The 23181-nt window shown below is 51.6% G+C and overlaps 7 protein-coding genes across 7 annotated transcripts; 5 read left to right on the top strand and 2 right to left on the bottom strand.

The window, feature by feature from the left end:
• Positions 1-658: 658 nt before the first annotated feature.
• N0V89_008359 (uncharacterized protein) lies at positions 659-1517 on the bottom strand (the record flags this gene model as incomplete). The annotated part of the gene is made up of 2 exons (XM_056217115.1): positions 659-1424; positions 1477-1517. 2 exons carry the CDS (start codon positions 1515-1517, stop codon positions 659-661), a joined length of 807 nt encoding a protein of 268 aa, XP_056068671.1.
• A 2801-nt stretch (positions 1518-4318) lies between these two features.
• Positions 4319-5409, top strand: N0V89_008358 (uncharacterized protein; the record flags this gene model as incomplete). The annotated part of the gene is made up of 2 exons (XM_056217114.1): positions 4319-4591; positions 4738-5409. 2 exons carry the CDS (start codon positions 4319-4321, stop codon positions 5407-5409), a joined length of 945 nt encoding a protein of 314 aa, XP_056068670.1.
• A 588-nt stretch (positions 5410-5997) lies between these two features.
• On the bottom strand, positions 5998-6784 carry YKT6 (palmitoyltransferase; the record flags this gene model as incomplete). Its single annotated transcript, XM_056217113.1, has 4 exons — positions 5998-6407; positions 6458-6536; positions 6607-6705; positions 6758-6784. 4 exons carry the CDS (start codon positions 6782-6784, stop codon positions 5998-6000), a joined length of 615 nt encoding a protein of 204 aa, XP_056068669.1.
• A 325-nt stretch (positions 6785-7109) lies between these two features.
• On the top strand, positions 7110-13133 carry mug81 (putative steryl acetyl hydrolase mug81; the record flags this gene model as incomplete). The annotated part of the gene is made up of 1 exon (XM_056217112.1): positions 7110-13133. One exon carries the CDS (start codon positions 7110-7112, stop codon positions 13131-13133), a length of 6024 nt encoding a protein of 2007 aa, XP_056068668.1.
• A 1470-nt stretch (positions 13134-14603) lies between these two features.
• N0V89_008355 (uncharacterized protein) lies at positions 14604-16197 on the top strand (the record flags this gene model as incomplete). The annotated part of the gene is made up of 2 exons (XM_056217111.1): positions 14604-15216; positions 15275-16197. The coding sequence occupies 2 exons, from the start codon at positions 14604-14606 to the stop codon at positions 16195-16197; spliced, it is 1536 nt and encodes a 511-aa protein (XP_056068667.1).
• Positions 16198-19462: 3265 nt separating this feature from the next.
• On the top strand, positions 19463-21044 carry N0V89_008354 (uncharacterized protein; the record flags this gene model as incomplete). Its single annotated transcript, XM_056217110.1, has 4 exons — positions 19463-19676; positions 19734-20396; positions 20449-20589; positions 20974-21044. The coding sequence occupies 4 exons, from the start codon at positions 19463-19465 to the stop codon at positions 21042-21044; spliced, it is 1089 nt and encodes a 362-aa protein (XP_056068666.1).
• A 427-nt stretch (positions 21045-21471) lies between these two features.
• N0V89_008353 (uncharacterized protein) lies at positions 21472-23118 on the top strand (the record flags this gene model as incomplete). The annotated part of the gene is made up of 1 exon (XM_056217109.1): positions 21472-23118. The coding sequence occupies one exon, from the start codon at positions 21472-21474 to the stop codon at positions 23116-23118; it is 1647 nt and encodes a 548-aa protein (XP_056068665.1).
• Positions 23119-23181: the final 63 nt, after the last annotated feature.

Genomic DNA, 23181 nt, shown 5'->3' with positions numbered 1-23181 from the left:
AGAAAGTCCCGTGGTCACACCGAACTTATGGTGGCAATAATGCAGACGGTGAAAGTGTGCGCAATGGAGGGAAGATCCTGTCGTGTCTCGAGATGTCAATTTTATTGATTGAAGTCATTGTGTACGTACGAAGTCAGTTTAGGTCGTGAGATGGGACCTTTGCAGTATTCGTTTGGTATGCGCAATTTGCTGCTTAGGAGTGAATGTGTAAATTACATATCAAAATTACTCTTCTAGAGAGCACAAACCAGATTTAAGCCTAGATATGTCTCGAGGTCTTGTGCTCTAATTGTTCTGCCCAGTAAGACATGCCTAGGTTAGCAAATGCATTATGGAAACGGTAAGGTCCACAAACAAACGGCCGCGTTTGAAACATATAGATGAACACGCCGCTTCGTGGACACGCAATATCGGTCGATTGTTAGAACAGCACCATCCATAATCCTAGCGAGACCATCCGATAGACAAAATGTGTATAAGGGTTATTTGTACTCTACACAAGAAAGTGACTAAGGGTATCCGCCGAAAGCGCTAGATAATGTACGCCGAGAGGCCCTAGAAGGCGACCCCCTACGACCTGTTTGAAAAATATTGAGTCAAAGGGATAGATCTGAACTTGCACCACGAAATGCGCGCATCACATTCCCCCACCTCTTCCTCACCTAGCATAAAACCCCATAACCTTCGAATCTCCACCCTTCATTCCCTCCGCCGGCAACTCCTGCGCATTCACAGCCTGCATCTCAAAAGCCCCATGCCCGTCGTTCAGCTGACTCGGTCTCCACTCCGACGCATGTGTCTCGGCGGAAAGTGACTTCTCCTGCGGATATGCGCTCACCTCGTGGCTATTATACTGGGTCTGGCCTTCCGAGCGGTAGTATGTTTTTGGGCCGCCCAGGTCATCGGCCATCTGGTGGGCGTCTTTGGGTATGACGTTCTTGCGGCGCCGCGCAAGGAGGAACCAGACGAGGCCAACGAGGAGAGCGAGGGCGGCGCAGCCACCGATCGTGGCACCTACGATGGCGCCAGTGGAAACGCCGCTGTCAGAAGACGCTGTCGCGGTGGAAGAGGCGTTGGATACATCGGCGCCGGCACCAGCTTGGGATGAACTACGAATCGATGCCGAAGATCGTGTACTGGAGTGAACTGCTGCGCCGTCCGAGTCGGCGTCCGATGTTAGGGATGCTGACGAGGTTGGGCAGCCGATGATTGTGGGCGAAGTGAGAGCCCAGCCGTCGATGGGATGTGCGAAGGCTTGTCCGCCGCTGACACTCTGGCTGAAGGCCTTGCTTGCTGTGTCGCCTTCTTCATCGTATGCGATTACTGGGACGTTTGTCTTGGCGGGAAGGTCGCTGTAGCATGTACCGCCATAGGCAGGTCGATCTGGATCAACCGTCGTGTCTGGAGGATGAAATTGATAGGATCTCCGTACTGTTAGCGCTCATCCTGCTTAATAGTGTTTGTGGGTGGACGTACGAGGGACAACATGCAATGTAATTCCGTGCCTCTGCGAACATTGTGCAGTAGTTCTTCGGACATACGAAGGGGCTCATTGCTGGGACAATGGATGACATTATCGTAGATCCGAGTGAGTTGGTAACGTCGACAGACGTGTAAGACTCCAAGAATTCGGACGGGTAGCAGGCTGCAACAGTGTTGTTTGCAAGAGGAACAGGTTCGTTATGCCATATAAAGCTGGCCGGTGGTAGCATGGTGAGGAGATTCTCGAAACATGATGATGGCGGCGTAAAAGTTGCCGTTAATGCGATCACAGCCGTTGGTACTGGGAATTCTGGTTTCTTCGTTGCTCGAATGTCCAGATGCGGCGCTGCCACCCTGCGAGCTCTTCGTATCTCTTGAGGGCCCGACATGGTCTGATCTCAACGTCGACAACGTAGATCACAGGGAAGCGATTGTCGTAGTTGTAGCCGAGATGTTACGGAGGGTGCACTGAGTATCGGCCTCGGTCGCTCATGCGGGTTCGTCAACACGAGTGAACGTCGACTCGCAATGAGTGGAGCAACGACAATTGGAGTGAGAAGATTCGAAGGGCAGGGACCGGCGTGCGGGGGTGGAGTGGGAGACACCGAAACGTAGGCCTGCGGAGGTTAGGAGTGTTCTACACCAGGGGAAGCCCATTTGATATGTAGCCAGTGGCTCCAAGACCGCTTTTGGTAGACTAAGATGCATAAATTAATCCTACCGGCGACCCAACCACGCGTTGACAGGCATTAGCCTGGAACTCCGCTCACCGTCCAAGCCATCACTAACTGGGGTGAGACCTTTTCCCTAAAATTGCTAGTTGTAACATTTGTAGCTTGAAGTCTCTACCACGCGATAACGATACCGTCTTGCCTTCGTTGAGCGACTCTCGTTCATGACAGGAACATCGAAGTTGGGGTCACTGATCAGTCCAGCATCCCGAATCTGAACACCGAGCGGCTGGGGCCAATGTCTTTTGCTGCGGTGGAGTTGAATAATGATCAGCGGCCAGGATACAAGCATCGCTGTCCCGGATTCAGGGCTAGTCAACGCTTAGCGTGGATGGAGTCCGAAAGTTGAAACTTGGGCTGCAGTACAAGTAGCGATGAGATTACCCTCCTCCAGAACGTGGTGAAGCGGAGTGTGTGATGACAAAGTACATGATTCTCCATCGCAGCAGAAGCATGGAGGAAAGCCGGGTCATTCGAAGGGGAAGGCGCAGGCGTGACGTCTCGGTCGTCGTTGCCTCTTCTGGGTCCAGGCTATCGGCTCACTCGGAGGTCAAGAGCAAAACGGTTGCTGCCGTGTAATCGCTTTGGAAGAACGGGTAAAGGGGCCCGGGATTGTACATTGTATGTGGCGCCATGAAGCGTGACTGGGGGCAGCCGCAGAGAGAACGGAAAGAGGTGGTGGAGCCCTAAGATTGGCGGTTGTGAGCGCCAAAACAGACTTGACTCGGCCCCTGCATAGATACGTGCCTAGGTCTTCGGGGCTGAGATAGATATTGCGGCCCCTGCATTATCGCATGTTGAAACTCTTTGCGCGCTTGATTTTCGTCCTGGCTTGTTCCCGTCGGATCCGGGTCAAGTCGTAGGTTTGCCAGGAGCTTGCTACCATAGACAAAGTTTGTACATGCGTGCACAACTTACATCCATAGATACGGGAACGTCTGCCCCGAGCTGACTTGGGCTTGAACAGTCTCTGAGATTCTACTTCACTAATTTATCGTGGAAGTTCACGCGGAGAGGGATTCTGTCCATGTGTGTATTATCTTTGTCTTATCACGTGATCATTCGCATGCAGGTGCAGGTGGATCCATGAAGCCGTGAAATCGTAAACGTCGTCCTGCAGAGAAGCAATATAATCATTGTCAGCACACCATTCTTTCGGACATATTCCTGGCAGTATACAAGAACCTTCTTAGCACCCTGGCGCATTGCGCTGGTAGTCCGTTGTCGGCCCGCATGCAGCCCTGAAGGTGTTCGCAGGCTGTCTCGATCGTGACGTCACGCACATACATCCAGAAACGGCTGACACCAGCTGACGATCGTTTGTTGACAGCCTTAACAATCCTTAAGGCATCATCTTGTGCCCTGGTTCTCTCCCTCAAGGCAAGTATCATTGCCTTGCGATACGAAAGGCGACAAAGCCCAACCTTTGAGGCCCCACGCAAACAGGCACCAATATAGCCGAGGCCGCTCCGAGCGCAGAGTGACTCCCCGCCAACACTAGAGGTCACCAACCCCACACACGCGGAAACCTCTTCCATTCACCGAATCATTACAACTTGGAGAAGTCAGCTTCTTCTTCACGCAGGCTCGCACAACGAACAGCGAGACCCAACGCACCCGACAGCGTGAATAATCACGCCCTCGATCGCCCATTGATACGCCGCCACACAGCAAACGCGTCAGCATCAGCCTGACAGCCCGCTTGACCCTAAGTCCGCAGTTCGACCACGCGACCCTCCTTGATCTCTGTTCAGCAGAGAGGAGACACCTTGAGTGAAAACGTACAGGACTACTATGGCTTTCACCATTTCGCGCGGGCACGGTTCACTTTCACTCTCCCTGCGCAAGCCGCACGACTTTCACCAAGAAGGCCCAGTCCAAGGCTTTATTTCCCCCCCTCGCAGCTGGCAGGTGCTCTACCCTCGAGAGAAGTCCAACTCCCTCAACGGCTTGTGTACCGCGGATTGAGCGCGCCCGTGACGAGTGCAAACACAACCTCGCCAACAAATCAACCCTTTACCTGTCCGCGAAACAGAGAAAGTTTACCGCGCACGCAATAGCGCAACCTACCACCGCTAAGACTTATACTCGAAACAACGGCAAACATGATTGCGCGACCCCGCACCGCGACCTCGACGCTCCCTGCGAGCCTCATCCTCACCTCACGCGCACAGAAACAGTACCGCCGCTATCAGTCGCAGAACTCGGTCCTCCCACCCAAGAGCCACGATCGCCTTCCCACCGCGACCGAGTACGCCGATTTCCAGTCCTGGCTCGCCAAGCGCGACTCGGGCTACCTGTCTGACACCCCGCTCGCCGACATTGCATACTATGCGGAGCGCGCATCTGGGAAAAGAGAAGAGAAGGGCAGGGCTAGTGTATGTGAACATACTCTGCATCCCACACACAAGGACAATGCGGAGAGATGTCCCGTTTGTATAGTGGAGGTACACATTACCTACATGAAAGCTCTAACTGTCGCGCTTGAAGCTACAGGGGGGGCTGGTGAAGCAACGTTGGGAAGCCACCGACCAAGACTGTCCCGCGCTTCAGGCTTGGTACGCTGGTAGCCTTGATCAAGGAGCTTGGTCGGCTGGAGAACCTAGCACAGGACGAGCGCGACTACGACCGGAAACATCAGCACAAGGGTAACTCTAGCCAAGCCACGAGCGAGATAAAGACTGCGACCCAGGCCCTAGAGATATACTGGGACAGCATGGAGGCCAAGCCGACCATGATGCAGTCGCCGTGCAGTGAAAGGACCCGCACAGTTGTCTTCTGCCCCAAGACCAACTTTGAGCGAGGCCGAGATCAGCTCTACTTCTGGCGTAAGTCGCCGCGGTATGAGGCTGGTGGGAAGTACGCATCTTCTAGTGATGATGAGGATGATGAGGGCGAAGAAGAGGAGTGCGGCGAGAATATCATTTCGACTTGTGGAGAGAGTTGTACAGCCAGCAGTGGTACCACGGCAATCATTGTTCTAGGACACGACTTGAAGGACGAAGAGGAGGGATCCGACGAGGACGCCAGCGACTTGGACGACGACGACGATTCTGATGAAGAAGCAGAGGAAGACGAGGAAGACGAGGAAGACGAGGAAGACGAGAATGATGACGAAGCTGACGCCAGCTTCGTCGTCTTCGAGTACGAAGAAGTCGTCGTTCAAGGCGCCGAGTTTGTCGTTTTCGAGGACTGAACAGCCCTATCGATATTCTTTTCCCTTCGCGTCCACGCGCGGTGCACTTGGAAGATTATCAAACACTAGAGCATCACCAGTCCACTCGCATCACGACCACAGCGTGCGTTATATTGACATCCAGACCAAGGGAATGTTCCATGCGATTTGGACACCGGCGTCATGTCTCGTGTCAGTGTTATGTCGATGGATTCTTCCTGGTTTTTGTTGCTTATTAAAAGACTGCAACTCATCACGACCGTTGCCGAAGGCGCGGAAATTACCACGAAGAAGGCGGATCTGGTTGGGCTCCTATCGTATCGACCTACGGTGTTGGTCTGGAGTTTGGGAGCGGCATGAACACGGCATCGCCTCATAGCGAGATACCCACGAGGCTCCTACATGACTTCTAGCAAACGAACCATATATCCTCTCAATTCGAAACATGCGAAGTGACCGATATGATATTGATGTCTTCTCGTATGCAACGTGAGGTACCATTATCTAGCACTTAACCAACCATAAAAGGGTATGAAGTATCGAACCACGTGCCCTGCGATCCCACCGTAACGCCCAACAGAAAAGCACTATGCTCTTGAACATGCATATTCACATAACAACACAGCATGAGTTCTGCTTCTTCGCCTGCGTATAAAACATCTTGCTGCTCGCACTCAAATCATTGCTCTTAGCCACCAATTGATCCATCTTCTCGCCGCGCTCCAGCATGCTCTCCATGGTTTGGTGCAGCACCTGTTTCGTGGTATCGAGCTCGTGCTGGATCTTAAGGATCTTGTCTGCCTCCTGCGGGTTCTGGTACTGCGCGATATAATCTTTGAGCTCGGGATAGGGGAGGGAGTTGGCGGAGGCGCTGTTGATGGCGGATGCGGCGTGCTTGGTGGAGAACTCGTCGCAGAGCTTTTTGAGGACGCCCGTGATGACGAAGTCAGGATATTCCTTGTTGGCGACGACGATGCCGCAGAGGCCGCGCGAGTTGTTGTATGTGTGGATGAGGTAGTCTGGAAGAATCAGTCGTGGGACTCGCTGTGGAGGTGACCAGAAGCCGCACCTGGGATCTTATCTTCCTCTATTGCGACTCGCTTGCCAGGTGGTGTCTTCTTGGCAGCTGTTGCTACGAAGAGGTTCAACTGTGTGCTTGTTAGGGCGTGGTTCCCGCTGCGGGTTGGCCGGTGGGCAGAGAAGGAGGACCGGACGTACGAATTCTTGGATGCTTCCGCGGGTGAATCGGTTGAAGCTGCTAAGCTCGCGCTGGTGAGCCAGCTCGACAGGCTCTCCGCCGTCATTTGGGCGCCAAACCTAGAGCTAGTGATCAGTCGCGGACATGCCGGGGCGGTGAAGGGGCTCTTACACCCATGTACAGGACTTTCATGCTCATGATGGCGGTTGCGTGGGTTCACAAAGTTGAGAAGTGAACGCTAGTAGTGCGGGCGTAATGTGTAGCGGGCGGAATATGTACAGAAATCTGGGTGCCTGGGCGGCGTTGGAGGGACCGCGGGCATGACGCTTGTGCTGGACGGTTTCATGTGCGACGCGGCTGATGTAACCAGCGCCACGCGGGGGCGGGGGAAGGCGCAACAGTCAAACCCTTGCACCTATTTCCCAAAAATATATACGTGCAATACGCCGCAAGGTGTATAAAGACACCGCATCACAGAGAACGAAAAGAGATATTGAGACATATCAGCATTCCCGCTACCACAATGTCGCCTTCCGTCGAGAGCGCGCAGGCACAATGGTTGGAACAACTGGAGGCGATGCGCAAGGCAATCGCAGAACTCAAATTACCATCTGATGATAAAGCGGCCCCCGCGTACGGCGACGATATCGACATTGATGACGATGATTTCTCCGGGACTGCGAGCGGCGATGATGTCTGGGATGTACTTAGCGACGAGAATAGAGATGCCTACAGCAGCGACCAGCTTGACCAATTCACAAGTGCTCGGCCAACAAGTCAACTCTACGACCAGCTATGGCTACAGGAGAAGTGCAATGGCGTCGCTCGAAGCAGCTCCGGCCTAGATGCAACCGCACTAAAAGAGCAGTTGATCGCCATCTTGGCGAGTGATAGCAACGACGACGAGCTGCAGATGATGCTCGCGGATATCGTGGGCTACGAGCAACTGGATCTGGTCGCCGACCTCATATCCCATAGGCGGGAAATTACGCAGTCTTTGCATGAAGCACCGCGGAACAACGGCATCGTTGGTCGTTTGCACACTCGAGCAGAACGTGAAGAAGCCCTTAGAGAGCAGGATTGGGAGCACAAGAACCGAGCACTGGCCGCTGCTGTTGACCGTACAGGTCCCCAGTATCCCCACGTATACCGTTCCCATGAGGGGGCTGGAAATAAACTCTCTAGTTTTGGCAAGAAGTACGCATTGCCAACAGGCAGCACCCATGTCGACGAGAAGACCTATGAGGAGCATACTATTCCTGCCGCTCGCGTTGGCACTCTCGGCGCTGGTCGCAAGCTGGTCGATATCGAAGACATGGACGGCATGTGTCAGCGCACGTTCAAGGGTTACAAGTCGTTGAACCGCATGCAGAGCTTGGTATATCCTGTGGCTTACAACACGAGCGAAAACATGCTCATCTGCGCCCCGACAGGTGCTGGCAAAACAGATGCCGCAATGCTTACGATTCTGAATACTGTAGCTAAGAACGTCGTACCGAATCCGGTCGAAAATCCCGACGCTACTGATTTCACCGTTCTGGCTGAAGATTTCAAGATCATCTACGTCGCCCCAATGAAAGCACTTGCCGCTGAAGTCACGGAGAAGCTGGGTAAGCGTCTAGCTTGGCTCGGCATCAAAGCTCGCGAGTTGACTGGAGATATGCACCTCACCAAAGCAGAGATCTTAGATACACAGATCATCGTTACCACCCCTGAGAAGTGGGATGTCGTAACAAGAAAGAGCACTGGCGACACGGAACTAGTGCAGAAGGTCCGTCTGCTCATTATCGATGAGGTGCACATGTTGCACGATGAGCGCGGTGCAGTTCTGGAGAGTTTGGTTGCAAGGACGCAGAGACAGGTAGAGGCGACTCAGTCTCTGATTCGCATCGTCGGTCTTTCTGCTACGCTACCCAACTATGTTGATGTAGCCGACTTCCTCAGGGTGAACAAGATGGCCGGCATGTTCTACTTCGATGCATCGTTCCGTCCAGTGCCTCTGGAGCAGCACTTCATTGGTGCAAAAGGCAAATCTGGCACCGTCAAATCGAGGGAGAACCTCGAGCAAGTCGCATTTGATAAGGTTGCGGACATGCTCAAGCTCGGCCATCAAGTCATGGTATTCGTGCATAGTCGCAAGGATACTGTGAAGACTGCGAGAACATTCTTCGAGAAAGCAGTAGATGCGCAGTGCTCCGACCTCTTCGATCCGACAATGCACCCGAACTACGAAAATGCGGTGCGCGATATGAAGCAGTCCAAGGGCCGTGAGCTGCGCGAGCTACTCCCGAAAGGTATGGGTACTCACCATGCTGGAATGCCTCGCTCCGACCGAAACCTCATCGAACGTCTTTTCGCAGAGGGTGTGCTGAAAGTGCTTTGTTGTACGGCAACTTTGGCCTGGGGTGTCAACTTGCCAGCCGCTGCGGTTATCATCAAAGGCACTCAAGTCTACAATGCCCAAGAGGGTCGCTTCACTGATCTGGGCATTCTCGATGTTCTTCAAATCTTTGGTCGTGCCGGTCGTCCCCAATTCCAGGATACCGGTATTGGCTTCATTTGCACAACTCAAGATAGGCTCGATCACTATCTCAAGGCCGTTACCGAGCAGCAACCGATTGAATCCAAATTCTCAGCTAAGCTTGTTGATAATCTGAACGCTGAGATCGCTCTAGGCACAGTTACCACGGTGCAGGAAGGCGTGCAGTGGCTTGGATACTCCTATCTATTCGCTCGAATGCAGAAAAGTCCTTTAAGTTACGGCATCGAATGGGCGGAGATCCGAGACGACCCACAACTTGTTATGAGGCGCAGAAAGCTTATCGTTGATGCTGCTCGCGTTCTACAACAGAGTCAAATGATTGTTTTCAACGAGAATACTGGGGACCTACGGTCCAAGGATGTCGGTCGCATTGCCAGCCAATATTACGTCCAACAGTCCAGTATCGAAATCTTCAACACCATGATGAAACCGCATGGATCTGAGGAAGATGCCTTCGCGATGGTTAGCATGAGCGGAGAGTTCGACCAGATAACGTCTCGGGACACCGAGGAAAAGGAGTTGTCCTCCCTTATCGAGCACGAACATGCCTTTCATGAAGTCAAAGGCGGCGTCGGCACGCCTCACGGAAAGACCAATGTGCTGTTGCAGTCATACGTATCTCGAGCAAGGCTGGAGGATTTCACGTTGATTTCAGACACCAACTACATCTCACAGAATGCCGCACGTATCGCTCGGGCGCTGTTCATGATTGCAATGAATCGTCGCTGGGGTTACCAGTGCCAGGTTCTTCTGAGCTTGTGCCAGTCCATCGAGCATCAGGTCCGATCTGACTCGCATCCGCTGCATCAATTTGATCTTCCTCATCCTGTACTTCGCCAACTGGATTGGAAATACACCTCTGTGGAGGCGCTCCGCGACATGGACCCCCGCGAGATAGGAGACCTGGTACACAACACCAAGATGGGTAATGTTATTAATCGATTGCTGGACAACTTCCCAACCTTGAGCATCGAGAGTGAAATCGCTCCACTGAATCGAGATGTTCTTCGCATCCGGCTATGGCTCACGCCAGAGTTCAAGTGGAACGACCGCCATCATGGCACTTCTGAATCATTCTGGATCTGGGTGGAGAATTCCGAGACCTCTGAGATCTTTCATCACGAGTTCTTCATTCTGTCGCGTAAGAAGATGTACGATGACCACGAGCTTAACTTCACCATCCCGCTTTCGGATCCTTTGCCTTCACAGATCTACGTGCGAGCAGTATCTGATAGATGGCTCGGTGCGGAAACAGTACACCCTATATCCTTTCAGCATCTCATTAGACCGGACACCGAGAGCGTGTACACAGACCTGCTAAACCTCCAGCCGCTGCCAATCTCCGTTCTCAAGAATCCGATTCTTGAGGAACTGTACGGGCAACGATTCCAGTTCTTCAACCCAATGCAGACGCAAATCTTTCACTGCTTGTACCACACACCAGCAAATGTTCTGCTAGGATCGCCCACCGGTAGTGGAAAGACAGTGGCTGCGGAGCTCGCAATGTGGTGGGCTTTCCGCGAGAAGCCTGGCTCAAAGGTTGTCTACATTGCTCCAATGAAGGCGCTTGTTCGCGAGCGAGTCCAGGACTGGGGCAAGCGCCTTGCTGGCCCAATGGGTCTAAAACTCGTCGAGCTTACCGGTGACAATACGCCGGACACGCGCACTATCCGGGATGCAGACATCATCATCACCACCCCTGAGAAATGGGACGGTATCAGTCGTAGCTGGCAGACGCGTGGCTACGTGCGACAGGTCAGCCTAGTGATCATCGACGAGATCCATCTGCTTGGCGGAGACCGTGGCCCTATCCTGGAGATCATCGTTTCAAGAATGAACTACATTGCTTCCCAGAGCAAGGGTTCAGTTCGCCTGCTGGGCATGTCAACTGCTTGCGCCAATGCGACAGACCTTGGCAATTGGCTTGGTGTCAAAGAAGGTCTGTTCAACTTCCGCCACTCGGTCCGCCCTGTTCCTTTGGAGATATACATCGATGGCTTCCCTGAGCAGCGTGGCTTTTGCCCGCTCATGCAGTCGATGAACCGCCCTACGTTCCTCGCTATCAAAGCACATTCGCCTGGAAAGCCTGTTATTGTATTCGTCGCCTCACGTAGGCAAACTCGCCTTACTGCTCGAGACCTTATCAACCTCTGCGGTATGGAAGACAATCCCAGACGCTTCCTTCACATGTCCGAGGATGATTTGGCGTTGAATCTTTCCCGCGTCAAGGATGATGCACTACGGGAAGCTTTAAGCTTTGGGATTGGTCTTCATCATGCTGGACTCGTGGAATCGGATCGTCAGCTTTCTGAGGAGCTGTTCGCCAACAACCAAATCCAAATCTTGGTCGCAACCAGTACGCTTGCATGGGGCGTCAATCTGCCCGCCCATCTTGTCGTTGTGAAAGGCACGCAGTTCTTCGATGCTAAGACAGAAGGCTACAAGGACATGGATCTTACCGATGTGCTGCAGATGCTGGGTCGTGCTGGCCGCCCTCAGTTTGACTCGTCCGGGATAGCGCGCATCTTCACTCAGGATTCGAAGAAAGACTTCTACAAGCATTTCCTCCACACCGGCTTCCCAGTGGAGTCATCCCTTCACAAGGTTTTAGACAACCATCTTGGAGCTGAAATATCAGCAGGCACAGTAGCCACCAAGCAAGACGCACTGGACTATTTAACCTGGACATTCTTCTTCCGCCGTCTCCACAAGAACCCCTCTTTCTACGGACTCGAGATATCAGCCGAAGAGCACAACACCATTGCCGCCCAAACAATGGCCAACGATTACATGATCAACCTCGTGGAAACCTCTCTCAACGAACTCGCAGAGTCTTCCTGCATCGTGCTCCACGGCACCGGCGACATTGATTCTACACCCCTTGGCAAGATCATGAGCTACTACTACCTCAGCCACAACACCGTGCGCTACCTCGTCAAGAACGCAAAGCGTGATGCTACCTTCGCCGACGCCCTAGCCTGGATCTCCCACGCAACAGAATACGACGAGCTACCCGTGCGCCACAACGAGGACCTTATCAACGCCGAGCTTTCCCGGGCACTGCCGCTGAAAGCAGAACAGCACTTCAATCTCCCCCTATGGGATCCCCATGTCAAAGCTTTCCTTCTCCTGCAAGCGCACTTCTCGCGCGTAGATCTCCCGATTTCGGATTACGTTGGCGACTTGAACAGCGTGCTAGACCAGAGTATCCGTATCGTGCAGGCTTCCATCGACGTCCTCACCGAGCTGGGGTATCTTTCCTCCTGCTCGATGATGACCACGCTCCTGCAAGCTATCAAATCCGCACGCTGGCCTACCGACGGTCCGCTGTCCCTCTTCCCAGGCGTAGATGTCGAGAAAGAAAAGAAACGTCTCGAGCATCCGAAAGCTAGTCCTAAAACCCTTGTTGAAGCGTCGACCGCAAGTAGCGCTATTCTAGAGAAAGCAGCGCACTTCGCGGGCGTGGCGAATGCGGGCGTGAGCCGCTTTATGGAGCCCATAGCGCGATTGCCGGTGGTGAAGCTGGATCTTAAAGATGTGACAGCGAAGGGTACGACGCTTCAGATGACACGCATCAATCCTGCTAGAAGCGGGCCGGGCGGCGTGCGCATCTATGCACCCCGGTATCCCAAGCCGCAGACGGAAGGCTTCTTCGTCATTGTGTCGTACGCTGGGACCGACGAGATCATCGCCCTGAAGCGCGTGGGGTGGATCGATCCCGGGAAGGGTAACGCAGGGAGGGGTGGCGGAAGAGGTGGAGGTGCTGGCACTGGGAGAAACAATGCTGGTGGAGCGAGGTTAACAAGTTTGGCGAAGATTAGTCTACCTCGGGAGGCACAGGGAAAAAAGGTCGTTGTGGATGTGATTAGCGACGCGTATTTGGGCATGAAGTGGAGGATGGAGGGGGTAGATGTGCCGAGTGCCCCTGAGGTTGAGGACGGCAAGGGGAAGGAGGGAAAGGGAGTTTTGGCTTCTGACGTGGTCGGCTCTTTGGGTGCCATATAACCAGTCACAACCGGTCACAAGAGACCAAAAATAGCACAGAGAGATTTATCAACATAACTCAGTACGCAATACCTCACCCAAGCCTTCTCTGCATATCATCCTGGAATTTCATGTCACTGCTGTGTCCCACACTACAACAAAAGCCTCTTGCATACCCAGGCCACTGTGCTCATTTACGATCCGCGGCAACAAATTGTGCATATCTCCTTCGATTTCGTATCGAAACATACATTTCTGAGCTTGACATTTGCTCCTTCACAAGTGTCCGTTTCGTCCCGCACTGGCAAGCATTCCATGTCAGGCAGCGCGTCTGGCACAGAATGCCCGATGCATTCGGAGAGCACCTATGTCATACCGAAGAAGTTACGGTGCAGTCGTCGCGGATTGAGACATCAGATGCTGACTCTACGTTGGGTGGGCCAAGAAGATGAATGGAAGATGCATCGAGTGGTGATGAGATGGCCACCGTGGCGATGGCGCGGGCGGATCATTCAAGAGATTTTCATGTTTGTGAATTGTGTGACGAGGTTGGCCGGTTTGAATCGTTAACGCTGTACTGAAGGAGCTTATATCATAGGGAGCTGCAGGGTGCTTGAGCAATTCACGGAAGATAAAAAGCTTTATAGTATATTGACGTCTCGTGCTATATGAAGAGCTGGAGTGCAAATGATTACCTTTCTTCGGCAATCTTGATATGTTCCCAAGGATAGCCGCCTCACATGAGATGTGAATCATTTGGAGATGTTCTGCCACCGTCATGCGGCGGAACAACCTCATTTATGTTAATTTACCGATATCATGCTTGTGGTGGCCACAATCCTGCATGACTGTCGAGGTGTATCAGTATGGTCATTGATCGTGAACTTTCGTGGGTAGGGACTTCCTCTACGTGTCGACGATCCTGGCGAAGATCGTCTTGTCTCTCAATATAATACTGAAATGTATATTTTCGACCTCACATATTGTAGAACTGACCGTTATAATCAATCCGGTATAGTCGAGAAAGCATGAATGCAATATACCACTAGCAGCTACGCCAGAACAATGGCATCTGCAGAATGAATAATCGTCAAGAGCACTCCGAAGGAATGCAAACTAAAAGATACTGATCGGCATCGATCTATTAAGATTCAGACTAAGATAAAAGTTAACCCCATTTACATGTCTTAGTCGACTTTCCGCTCGGTGCTAAATGCGACCTGCCGCGTAGCGGTGAGTTCCTCCCGCATTCTCGTACCATCGGAACAGCCCGGCACTTGCAGATTCCGCGACTTGTGCGAAAAGAGTTCCGACTTTGCGCATGCTGTTCCTGATGTTGCATAGTGAGCGAAGGAGTCATAATGTGACTAGCTCATGTTGGGAAGGTCGGAATGTGATAAAGAGCGAGCCTCGGAGATCGGACTTCGTTAATCAGATCATCAGATAAGAGTCCCCGTCGCACCCAATAATCACCTCCTACTTTATTCCATCATGAATGCATCGGGAGCAGGACAGCGCAATAATGCAAGTATTGATGCCATCCATTCACTACCGTCGGCAACAGAATTAGAACTCACCACGATCCGATACGAGACTCAACCTCCAATTCCCGGCAAACTCGATGATCCGTACCTTGTTGCCTTTTCTCCAAACGATGCCTCCAACCCCAAGGATTGGCATTCCCGTCGCAAATGGGCTGTCACTGACGTGCTTTCCGCGACTGGCTTCAATCGCATCATGGTCTCCACCATAATGGCCCCCGCATTGCCTCTTATCGCACAAGAATTAACGATGAACTCCACCGAGACTATGATGTCCTTTTCAAGCTTCGTTCTCGCGACTGCTTTTGGTCCTCTGATCATTGGTCCGCTGTCAGAAGTGTACGGGCGCTCGCCTATTCTGCATGCGAGCAATGTGTGGTTCCTTGTCTGGAACATTGCATGTGGATTTGCAAACAACAAACACACACTTATTGCTGGGAGATTTCTTGCTGGTTTTGGCGCGAGCAGCATATATGCGCTAAGAGGTGGAGTTCTGGGAGATATATGGACGCCTGAACAGCGAGGAAAGTCGCTTGGGATTTACATATTGATTCCACTTCTAGGTAAGTGGTCATGTCTCAGCAGTCTGTGAGACACGTACTTACTCTATGTTTTTACTAGGAGCGGCTGTAGGCCCAATCATTGGAGGGTTTATGGCGGGACGTACAACTTGGAGGTGGATGTTCTGGTCCACATCAGCCTTCCAAGCCGTCATGATCATTGCCTCCTTCACTTCTTTTCGCGAGACGTACGCACCTCTCATTCTCAAGCGTCGCGCAGAACGACTACGGAAGGCGACAGGCGATACTCGCTACTACACGGCGCGTGAACGGATGCAGGAGAAGAAATCAGTAGTGCAAGTGCTGACCAAGGCTTTGTCGCGACCACTCCGATTGATGCTCCATCACCCAGTCATTCAAGTCGCGAGTTTGATCGAGGCGTTTTACTACGGTATCCTTTATCTCTTGCTTGCCAGCTTCGCAGATCTCTGGACGCAACGTTACCACGTTAGTACAGAGATGAGCGGTCTGCACTACATAGCTGTAGCTGGAGGTGAGCTCGTTGGAAGCCAGCTAGGAGGATACGTCCTTGATGCTTTCCGCCGCCGCCTGGTGGCTCGTGAGACGGACTCCTCCCTCAGCCCCGAACATCGCCTACCGCTCATCTTTCCTAGCCAACTGATTGGCTTCGTCGGACTCCTTGTGTACGGCTGGACGGCACAATACCACTTGCACTGGGTTGCTGTCGACATTGGTATGGTTGTCGCATGCGCCGGTCTACAAATGTCGGGCATGGTAATGCACGCGTACGTAATAGATGCGTACGCAGAGCATACCAGTAGCGCGCAGTCTGCAACGCAATTTCTGACGAGCATGACCGCATTTCTGTTTCCGCTGTTTGCGCCAAGTCTGTACAGGGCGCTAGGGTATGGTTGGGGAAACACTCTGTTGGTTGCGATCGGGTTGTTTCCCGGATTTCCGATGGTGTACTCGCTGTGGAAGTGTGGTCTGCGGTGGAGGATGAACAGTCCGTCCACCGAGTGAGAATTGCGCAGGGCTGCTGGGGTTTTTCAGGTGAGGATCTGAGGCGATGGGAAAGAAGAAGCTAGTGCAAAATCTGGTATGCTAATTGGCAAGATCACACGTTACATTGTATACCCTCACTTTGCTTATTGTGAAAGAGGTTTTTTTTTCATGTTTGGAGATTCTTGAGCAGGTGGTGTATTTTGATGCAAAATATCGGTGCTTTGCAGAAAGAATGTGCCACCTCCCAGGGCGCTGGAATCAGAAAATCATGAATTGCAAGCAATGTAGTTACTATAGGGAACAAAATATTAGTTGGATCTTATTAAACTTATCCTTTGGCCCTGGTAGAGCCTAATTTAGGGTGTTAAACTGTTAAAATAAGTGTACCAGAGTAGATAGACCAATACTTAACTCCGTATAGTGACTATTGGTTCGAAAATTTTAAACTCCTTCATTCCAGTGCCGTGGGAAGTGGCAAATTCTTTCTGCGAATGATAATCACATGTACACACAAAACCAAAAGACAACTATGCGGGAGCGAGGTGCATCTAATCAAACCAAGCCTCCCTCGCTTTGCTGCCACTACCTGCGCGCGTGAACTCAAAATGGACAAGCGCGCTGACAGCGCCATTGCTCGCTGGCACTGTGGCTTTCCCACTACCCAACGAAGTAAACGTCGACCCGAATTGGCCGCCAAACAACATTCGATATGGCGCCTCCATTCACATTGGTGGTTCACATTGTTCTTGGATATCTGACTTGAGACCTGCCTTCGCGCTTAGTTCGTAAGTTGTGCCGAGACAGAGAGTTGCGATCTACACAACACCATTTGGCTGGTTTCGTCTGATATTGAAATTAGCGGATGATGCTGCTATTCGAAAAAGGTACGAGCCCTTTGCTGCTCCGGGGATCCTCAAGGACACGACATTCGCATTGGTTATAGGAGCAGCGAATAAAACTCATACTCCAGAGAGATCGATCTCAAAGCCTGGATGGGCTACTGCTGTCGAACTGGGCGTGGCTGTCACCATTATGGGCGGGTGATGAAACCGCGGGAAGGGATACTGCGGTTGCATCTAGAGCTGTAGTTGAGGACTGTGTTATAGTGGATGATGTTGTCTCAGTTGACCGCTCTGTCGTAGTGGGCAAATCGGTCACAAACGATACTTCCACGTTGTTGAGATCTTTGTTGAGACTCAGACTTCTGCTATGGTTGATGGCTCTGCCGCAGCTGAGATTGCAATTCTAGTTTGACCTTTGTTGTGGTTGAGTATTCTGTGATAATTGACAATTCCGTTGTGGTTGAAAGCTCCGTTGCGGTTGCGAGCTTTTTTTTGAATTTGAGCTCTCCTCATGACTTTGAGATCTCGGTTGCAGTCGAGAACTCTGTTGGTGTCAACGTGGCCACGGCTTGCATTATGTTTGCGAACTCTGTGAACATGATTGTTATTGGGATTGAAGTGGTTGTTCATCAGCTATTAACATAAGAAACCGCCGAGTAGGGATCAGCCTGCGATGTACTACCGGAGGTAACATCTGATTCTGTACTTGCGGCGACTCCTCACCGACACCCGACAAGATCATCATTTCATATCATTTCCTACGAGCATTGCGGCATGGAATGCACTACACAATGCCGTTCTAACAACTGTCTATGCGCTTCCGAATGGCTGAGGCTTTCACTCCGTCATGCTAAAGAAGCAGACATACATCTAGGGAAGGAAATGCCGGTGCAACGCCCTCCCAAAGGAGCTAGCCTTTTTAGTCAATACCTTTGCACTTAGAGCTGACCTTTCTAGACCGTCGCAAGCCGCTATTGCCGACGAAACAGGAAACTCAATGATGCCGTTTGTCCTCGAATTTCCGTTCACTTCCGCACAGAACTGCAGTCTAGCCCCTGCATGCAACCTTATTGGCGTCTAATAGTGTAACGGCTTAGGCGTCCCTTTGTGGCTTCTGCGCATTGGGATATAACCCCTACCTGTGGAGTCTCCCATTGATAAAGGTTGATCATGACACCAACCTTTCCATCGCCGCAGTCGAAAGCATAGCATGCCGCCATACATGCTTGTTTGGTATCTTCTCTGCGTTGCTCAACGGCCTTTTTGTTCCTAGACTACGATCGAATACGCATTCTGCTAGGTGAACACCTGTTCTACGATATCGAAAAGGAAAGTGCTTCGCTTGCGGTTCTGCCCACTGATAAGGTTGCAGTGAGCACACACTCGTGTAGATGGACTGCCGTAACGACGTGGAAACTTAGAAGGATTGCGGCTCGTCTCCGTTTCATCATGCGGTGTTGGGTAAGTGTGGTCAGTGTGCGGTTAAATGACTGGTCCGTTGTGATGGTCTCTTGGGAAGCTGTACGATGGCCGGGTTCCTCAGGTTCTCTCCTATCATTGTAGGTAATCACAGCAAGAGCGAGAGTATCGTCCACGGGTATCCAATTCATGTTGTCTCGTCGCTCCTATTCGTTCTGCGGGCTTATTTGCTGCTGCAGCCTGCGTTTTGCGGGGTACTGCTGGGATCTTCACCTATTCTTCTACACCAAGTAAGGAAGACGGTATATACTGGTCGTTGTGACAAGCACTGGGACGAGCCAAGACACACTATGAAGGTGCTTGACATCTGCCCGCCTGCCTGAAGCAGAAGGTGAAAAGCCGCTGGACACAGCAAAACAAGCCCTTCAAGCATTCGCCAATAAACACGCGCATCGGACCACCTCAGGGAATATTACAGGACCTTCGAAAATGTCGCCGCTTTGGGCAGGTGATGTCTTAAGCGACGGTACCTGGCTCCACCCACCAATAAAGAAGGAAATATCCCCGGCGCATCGTACTAGCCAAGGCACTTGTTGCATATGTAAAACCACAACTCATACTATCCCAGATAGCCTATATTAACTATCACATACTTGGCAGTGGTATCGCTTGAGCATACAATGCGCTTTGGAATGGAGCCCGACATGTCAGGGATCGCAGGGTAATCTATCCCTCGACCTGACTATTCGAACCCTGATGCTCCGGTAGATAAGTTTCCAACGTTGTGGAATACAATTTAAGCGGATGTTAAGTACCGTATGCACCAATCACATCCTAGGTGCGCCACAGATACCACCTTCGACACTTCACTATGGTGATTTACCAGCAGGAGAGGATGTACCCTACTTTTCGTATAAGATCTCGATAATTGCACAGGCTTTCCTGTTCATCAAGGTGCTCAACAGCTTCTTTGACAATATCATTTACTACATCAGCGGCCTCACAACTTCCAGTCTTTCACCATGAAGGTCCTTTCTTTCGCTGCCCTCCTCGCTTTAGCCAACGCCTCTGTCGTCACCAAACGTGCCTCGCCTCTTGATGTGAAGCTTGAGCTGACCGGTAGCACGGCTGTCAAGGCTGCCATCACCAACACTGGCTCTGAGGCTATCAAGGTCTTCAAGACTGGCTCCATCTTCGGACAGCATGCCACTGAGAAGGCTCAGGTCTTTCAAGGCAGTAAGTAGACACTCAAAAGATGAATGTAGAATTCATCATATGCCAACATAGTTTCAGGCTCCAAGGTCGCTTTCGCTGGTATCAAGGTTCGTGTGACGACTGAGAACATTCCCGAGGATTCCTTCCAGGTCATTGCCCCGGGTGAGACTGTCGAGACTTCTTTCGATGTCGCTGAGTTGCACGACCTCAGCAACGGCGGTGCTTTCGACATTGCATCGGTCGGTGCCTTTTCTACCGCCGCCATCGACTCCACCGAGATCACTGGTGCTGTGGAGTACACTAGCAATACCCTCACCGCCAACATCGATGGTGCCGAGGCAGAGAAGGTCCGCCGTGAGTTTGTGAAGCGATCTGCTGTTCAGGCCGATTGCACTGGCACCAAGAGGACTTCCACTGTTAACGCTCTTGCCAATTGTCGCACCCTCGCTATCGCTGCTGCTTCTGCTGCTGCCTCCAACACCGCAAAGGTCAACGAGTACTTTAAGTCGACCACATCCAGCACCATCTCAACTCTCCAGACCGTCTTCAACAAGGTCGCCACTGAGTGTGGCTCATCCACCTCCGGTGTCTCCAAGACTTATTGCACTGATGTCTACGGCAACGCCTGCTCTTCCAACGTTTTGGCTTACACCCTCCCGTCGGGAAGCTACATTGTCAACTGCCCTCTTTACTTTAGCGCCCTCCCTGCTCTTACTAAGTCTTGCCACGCTCAGGATCAGGGTAAGACAAATTGCGAAATAATACATATCTCATGGTGTTGACAAACATATAGCAACGACCACTCTCCACGAAACCACCCACCTTAGCCAGATCAAGGGCACTGACGACTTGGGCTACGGCTACGCTGCCGCCACCCGCCTCTCTACCGCCTCTGCACTCAACAATGCTGACAGTTACGCTCTGTTCGCCAACGGTACGCTTCTCCGCCTTTGTGTTTATTTCCAATTGCTTTTGCTAATCACAATACAGCTATCTACGCTGGCTGCTAGGCGCAATGTTGACCAGTGGTCGGTGAGATTGACGGGTTTATGGTTGATGAAGCATTACATCACGATGATAAATGAGTAGATGTTGAAAGATTGTATTTGCTTCGTAGTTGTTAGACGTGCAGTACATCGCATTGATAATGCAAGTATGTTAACATGTTTTGTGCTTTTGTCCATGCCAGCACATACGCTAGGCCCTGCATGCGAATTTTGGAGCTCGTCATCTCAGTGCCACTCCTCAAAGGATATCGTTAGCGTAAGCATTATGATTTGTCGTCGTGTCTACGATGATAATGTGCTCTGTGTTTCAGAGCATGCCCGTAATGAGACTGGTCGTCTCTACAAGGATTTTATCGAGCTCAATAAGGTATCAGGCAGATAGATTTAAGTCACTCAATAAGATGGAATGCGACAGCTCTTTTGGGTGTGTCGAATGGATTTCCATCAACTGTCGGAAGTGCTCTAGATCTTCAACTTCGGGCGGCCCCCACAGTCAACCGTAGTTCATCTCGTGAGGCCTCGCACGTCATTGGCTCATGTAGTTCAGCCCCCGCTGAGATGAGCAGTTGATTGGCTAACCAGCAACAGCACGTGACTCGCGGAACTTCGGCCCCGTTAGATTGCAAGAGCTATGTTCAAGGAAGGTCGCGAGTGTATCTACTCGATTTATTTTTGGCCACGTCATGCAGTGGCACCACGCTTGTATCTTCCAGCTATTAATCTCGGAAGGCCACCGCCATCTCGAGAGCTTTCGACTGTTGATACAGATAACACCGAACACTGCAGTCACTCATGAGTATCTATTTACAATGGCACCCTATGTCAAGCTAGCCGCCTTCTTCGGACTCGCGAAACAACTGATCGTAGCGACCTTCGCACAAGCTACTGCTGGACCTATAGTCGATCTGGACTATATTAAGTACCATGGTCATTACAACGACACCCTCGAAATCAACGAATTCCACGGTCTTCGCTTTGCTGAGGGTCCTCTCGGGCCCTTGCGTTGGAAGGCACCGCAGCCTTACAAGCCGCAGAATATGACCGATGCTATCGTGGATGCTACACAATCCGGCCCGCCTTGCGTGCAAGGATTTCCGCAGTGGACAATATCCGGCCCTGTTCAAATCGTCGGATCAGAAGACTGTTTGTTCCTCGATGTTTACGTTCCTGCAAATGCAACGAAGGGCAGTAACCTCCCAGTCGCATTGAGCATACCGGGCGGTGGTTACGTGATGGGATACGCAAGCCAGAGTTCGCCGTATGCATTAATGCGCCACTCGATGAACTCATTCATTTTCGTTAACATACAATACCGCCTCGGTGCGTACGGCTTCCTAGGATCCACTAGATATACCAAAGCAGGTGGCGCGGCCAATGTTGGCTTATTAGACCAGCGACTTGCGATGGAATGGGTACAACAGAATATCGGAGCTTTCGGAGGCGACCCATCAAGAGTGACAATTTTGGGCGGGAGTGCAGGTGGCGGGAGTGTGACAAGCCATTTGATATGGAAAGGAGGGGTTGACAAGCCACCTTTTCGAGCAACAATGGCGGATTTCCCCTTTTGGCAACAGTATCTTAGGGAAGAGCAGTTGGCAAAGCAATACGATAATCTGTTGGCGTCAGCAAATTGTTCGACACTCGAATGCTTGCACGAACTTCCAGAAGAGATATTGAAGGAGGCTACACAGACCACTTACATCTCGGCATATGCGGACAAAGCGTATGGCTATGGCAACTTCTACTACGGACCTTACGTAGACGGGGATTTAATCCGCGACCTTCCATCTCGGGAATTCCGCGCAGGACATTTTGTACAAGTGCCCACATGGACTAGCAGGGAAGGATACGAGGGTTTTACGTTCAGTAACCAGTCGATGACCACCATCAAGGAAGAGACCGAGGATTTAAGAAACCAGTTCCCACGAGCCAACGAGGAATTTGTGGAAGATGTGTTCGGACTGTATCCTCAGGAGCAGTTCAATTCCACGTTCTGGCAGCGTCTAACCTGGTTTGGGTATGTCTTCGCACTTTCGGACCATTTGATCGGACTAACGCAATGTAGCGACTTCTCTATTAACTGTCCCACGTACTACGTTGCTTCCTCGCTCGCCTTATTCGGTGTTCCCGTATATAAGCAGATATTCAATGTCGGTACGCAACTTCATGGCGCCGTCGGCCCCTATCTAGCTGATCTCGACTATGCGTTCGAGCCCGGCGCCAATGTAACGCTGGCAAGTATTTTGCGGGACTGGTACGTCTCTTTTGTCGTCCACAATGATCCTAACGCGCAAAGTTGGAGCGGTGTTCCAAAGCCAATCTGGCCGGAATACGAGCCAAGTGGAGAAGTAATGACCGTCAACTTTACAGAGCTTGGAGCTGTGGACGATAGGCACTACGATAATACAAAGCGGTGCGGATTCTTTTGGGAGAATGCGGGGACGGTGCAGAACTAATTCAGCCATATATGGAATTCCTATCGTACACTCGTAGCGTCAATGCAAGTATTGAGAGCGCCG

The sequence above is a fragment of the Didymosphaeria variabile genome (assembly GCF_027946475.1).
Source record: "Didymosphaeria variabile strain IMI 356815 chromosome Unknown scaffold_6, whole genome shotgun sequence".
NCBI lineage: Eukaryota > Fungi > Ascomycota > Dothideomycetes > Pleosporales > Didymosphaeriaceae > Didymosphaeria > Didymosphaeria variabile.
This window is presented reverse-complemented; position numbering and strand designations above follow the sequence as displayed.